General features: G+C 45.4%; 1 protein-coding gene across 1 annotated transcript; it reads right to left on the bottom strand.

Moving 5' to 3' along the window:
* Positions 1-2,512: 2,512 nt before the first annotated feature.
* Positions 2,513-3,995, bottom strand: LOC117835477 (uncharacterized). The gene has a single exon (XM_034714818.2). It carries the CDS (start codon positions 3,524-3,526, stop codon positions 2,774-2,776), a length of 753 nt encoding a protein of 250 aa, XP_034570709.1. The 5' UTR covers positions 3,527-3,995; the 3' UTR covers positions 2,513-2,773.

The following is a 3,995-nucleotide window of genomic DNA, read 5'->3' as shown; positions in this document are numbered from 1 at the left end:
GTAATTCCACTTCTTTCTGCCATTCGTGTATTGGCACTGTATATCAAACAGAAATACAGCAAATCCAATTAACTGAACAGTGAAGTTCATGTTTAGTTATTTGTATAGTTAGCCCTGACCGTACTCATCTCTGAATTCTACTAATACTCTAACCAAGGGTAGCTGGTGTAAATGTTGTTCCTTCAAAAACCTGAAGTGACATTTCTTTGCAAATAAACAAACTTTCTGAATGTTAGTGATTTCACTTTGGATGGAGCAGTGTTGAAATTCTTCATGCTGGTAGATATTCCTTATACTGCGAAAGTTTATACCATGGCAATTTTTCTGTGCCAACTGGCACTACAACTTATCACTTGACCTAATAGGCTACAAAGTTACAGTAAGACAAAATCTTCAGAATGGTATCTGGATTCACTCTGTAAAAAATATTACAACTTTCATCCAGCTGCTTGAATTTGTTCATCTTTGGACAAAAATCCAAGGGGTTGTTTTACAGCCTGAGAGCCTGGACAGCATCTCATGAAGGCGACATTTGCCTATATAATCCAATTTCAGGGCTCCTTTAGCTGTTTCAGAGCCAAGCAATTTTGGAAAACCGAAACAGAGAATAAATGCAGTTTTTTTTTTACCTTGCTATTGTGCAACACAAACTGAACACTGCAGACTATCTTGCAAGAAAAAATCGACCACATAACAGCCTATGTTCCCTGTGTAATCAAGCACACGAATAACTTCATCTCAGCCTACAGTATGTTTTCCGAGAGGTATGGGACTATGGGAGCATGTAGCAAATTGATCACATTGATCTGAATTCAGAAGTAGGCTCCAGGGACAGGGAGACCATGCTTCAGTTGAGGCCTGGTGGGAGGAGATAATGGCGCCCATTGCAAACCCTGATGTGAAGGTTTCTGCCTCTATCTTTATCTATACATGCAGAGTATTTGAAAGGAAAGAAACTGACATATTTTTCAAAAAAAAAAAGAAAAGAAAGAAGAAGCAGGCAGCCACTGAAGATATGCTATGTGGCCAAGGATGATGTTGCAGACAAGCTAGTTGGTTATGTGTAGTTTCTCAGCTGCTCTGTTTTTGATGTTGTTCGCTCTTTTCTTCTGAAATCATTTTTTTGACTGATCAGCTAAGGTACTTGTTCATCACCGTCAAGTGCTACTCACTGTCCATTTTTTTTTTGAAAACAATACAGTGATGAAAAATTGGTCATTTCCCATCTAAATTCATTCATTTACTTTTCTAACACTTCTCCCTCGCCGTGTTGGCTGTTGTAATTCTTATCAAGTGCATTCCTGTTTCCATGTACCTATAACCTACTTGAGTACAAACTTGATCCATATTCCACAGAACAATTTGTTTAACTGCCCTACCCAATGCAGAATGTTGTAGCAGCTCAAGCATGTCCCATAGCGCTGCAATTCTTCAAGTCTTCGATCTCCCAAGTCTCACAGTACACAGTGATTTCCAAAAGGAGATTTCTAGGAAACAATCAAGAACTCCCTCTAGTCGTAAGTGACGTCTTGTGTCATAATAATGTTTCCAGCTTTCCCTGTGCCTATGTCTCATTTCTCTAGTACAATGTGCTCTGGACATTTCAGTTATACACTAAAATTCTATTAAAAACTTCAAAAAATTTACCAAGTCCCCTAGTCACGCAGGGCGAGCCATGAGTTACTTCTAGTATCAACATCTGATCATGCTTTGGATTTGACTTCATCATTCAGATATTAAAATATCTATAATATTTTTAAAGAAATAGAGCACAGGTTGTCTTCAGCTACAGAAACAGAAGGGAAAATTCTTGAAATAGATAATTGACATTCTCTCATGTTGGAAATGATGCATCAGGTTCTTCATCATTAATAAAAAGATTTCTGAACATTGCATAGTCTTTTGCAATGTTCGGAGATGCTAAATTCTTTTGGTATAGTACTAGCTAATAATAGTGAACTAGGTTGCTTTTCTGCTGACCTTTCTCTATCTTATCTTTGTGCTGAGTAGAATGGCACAATGGCACCTGCAACTACCACTTGCCGAATAGGAGGGAAACATCTGACTAACGCATTTTCCATGTCAGACATGGCTGGACAGATTCAGAATTCAAAGGCAATACTTTTTTAAGCAAACTTTATTCCTGCCAACAAGTTCTTGATACTGATCGACTTGTAAGTTGTTTTTTCCTATTTGGTTCCCCTTTTTCATACCTTTTTCTTCTTTCGCTGAACATTGTGGACTTGGATCGTGAGGGAAGTACAATATTTACACTAAAATGTTAGACTCGGACAATAAAATAAAATTCCTCCAAATTTCTTTTCTTCTTAGTAGTATACTAATATTTTGCTCCCGTGCCTTTTTGTCGAAAGCTCTGTCTTGTACGTCAAAAGAGCATGATGATGCATATACACACCATTAGGCAGTTCGAAACGCACTCTTCATCCTGCGATCCGATCTTACGACACAGAATCTGGCTCATGATAATCCTAGATTTTAACTCATAAAAAAATGTCTCAGCATGCACTCAAAATGGATTTCACATCTGATGAAAAGAACAGCCAAATCTTGAGAAAATTTCCCCCTGCATGCCTCAGCGATGGTATCTGAAGATGCAGACTTAACCGATCATTTCTTGAATGATTCGTTATTCAGAAACTAGAACATCATGATGAGGAATTAAACACTTCATAATTAATTATATACTGGTCAAATTAATTGAAAATCAAAGTACAGGTCGCTAGAAAACTCTACATCCATCCACTAGGATCTTTCACAGCCTGAGGTCCAAGTCTATCTTCTTACTCTGCTCCGATGGCTGCTGCTCCGAGCTCGGCGGCTCAGGCTGCGTTCTCATCCGGAAGCTCCCCGGCCACGTCGAGCTGACCGGCTCCTCGAAGAGGAGCTGCGTCCACGGGGTCGCCGCGGCCGTGGCGGCGCTGTCGCCGTCGTGGAACCTGGGCGCCGTGCCCGCGGCGGTGGCGGCCGCCCGCGCCGCGGCGAGCTCCTGGCTGGCCTTGTGGATGGCCGAGCTCGCCGGGCTGACGCGCAGGGCGGCGTGCACGAACGCGGCGTGCGCCTCGAGCGGCAGGCCGGCCATGACCATCCTCTGCGCGTGGAGGTGGTGGTAGGCCGTCGCCGAGGACGAGGAGCGCTTGGCCGCGCTGCGCTCCCGCTTGTGCGCGTTCTGGTGCCCGCCCAGCGCCTGCGAGCTGAAGAACTTGCGCATGCAGAAGTTGCAGGAGAACACCTTGTGCGGCGCGGCGCCGGCGCCGGCGGCGCCCGCAGCCGGAGAAGGAGGAGAAGCAGGCTTGGCCGGCTCGCCGTCCGAGGACGAGGAGTCGCCGTCCGTGGCCGGCGCCGATAGATCATCTTGCGAGGCTTTCACGGCCAGCGTGAGGTCCAGCCACGCCATGGCGCCGTCGACCCTACTTATCTGCTCGCCGCCGGCCATGGGCAGCCGCTCCGTGCTCTGCTCGTTCACCGACGCCTCATCGGCCATTTGCTCCATGCTCCAATCTTGCATGGAAACTGAAACTAGCTAGCTGCTAGTGTTTCTTGGCTCTCGACGCTGCTTCTGCTTGCAGGTGATCAGCTACCAGCTACTACCACGCCTGGTTTCAGGTTCGCAGTTTGCTTTATAGAGAGTGAGAGGGCCCGAGGCACGGGGACAAGCTAATAACGTAAGGATTGTAGAGAGGGAATAATTCTTTTGGGTAATGGAGGCTTGTGGAGGGTCTCTGCGAGGAATCAGGAGGTAGAGAGAGAAAGAGAACCTTTGGTTTGTCTCTCTCTCTCTGCACTCCACTTATTAGTGGATATCTCCTCCGAATCACACTCTCTTTCTCTGTCTAGCTTCCTTTACCCGCTTATCTCTTCTTCCTCGATCTCCTTTGCTTTCCCATCTGGATCTGGCCCATGTCCCTGGAGCAGCGCCTTCTCACATCACCGTCTCCGATCCTATGCCCTCGTCCATCCTCATCCGGTTCTGTACC

Source organism: Setaria viridis, chromosome 9, assembly GCF_005286985.2.
Source record: "Setaria viridis chromosome 9, Setaria_viridis_v4.0, whole genome shotgun sequence".
Lineage (NCBI taxonomy): Eukaryota > Viridiplantae > Streptophyta > Magnoliopsida > Poales > Poaceae > Setaria > Setaria viridis.
This window is presented reverse-complemented; position numbering and strand designations above follow the sequence as displayed.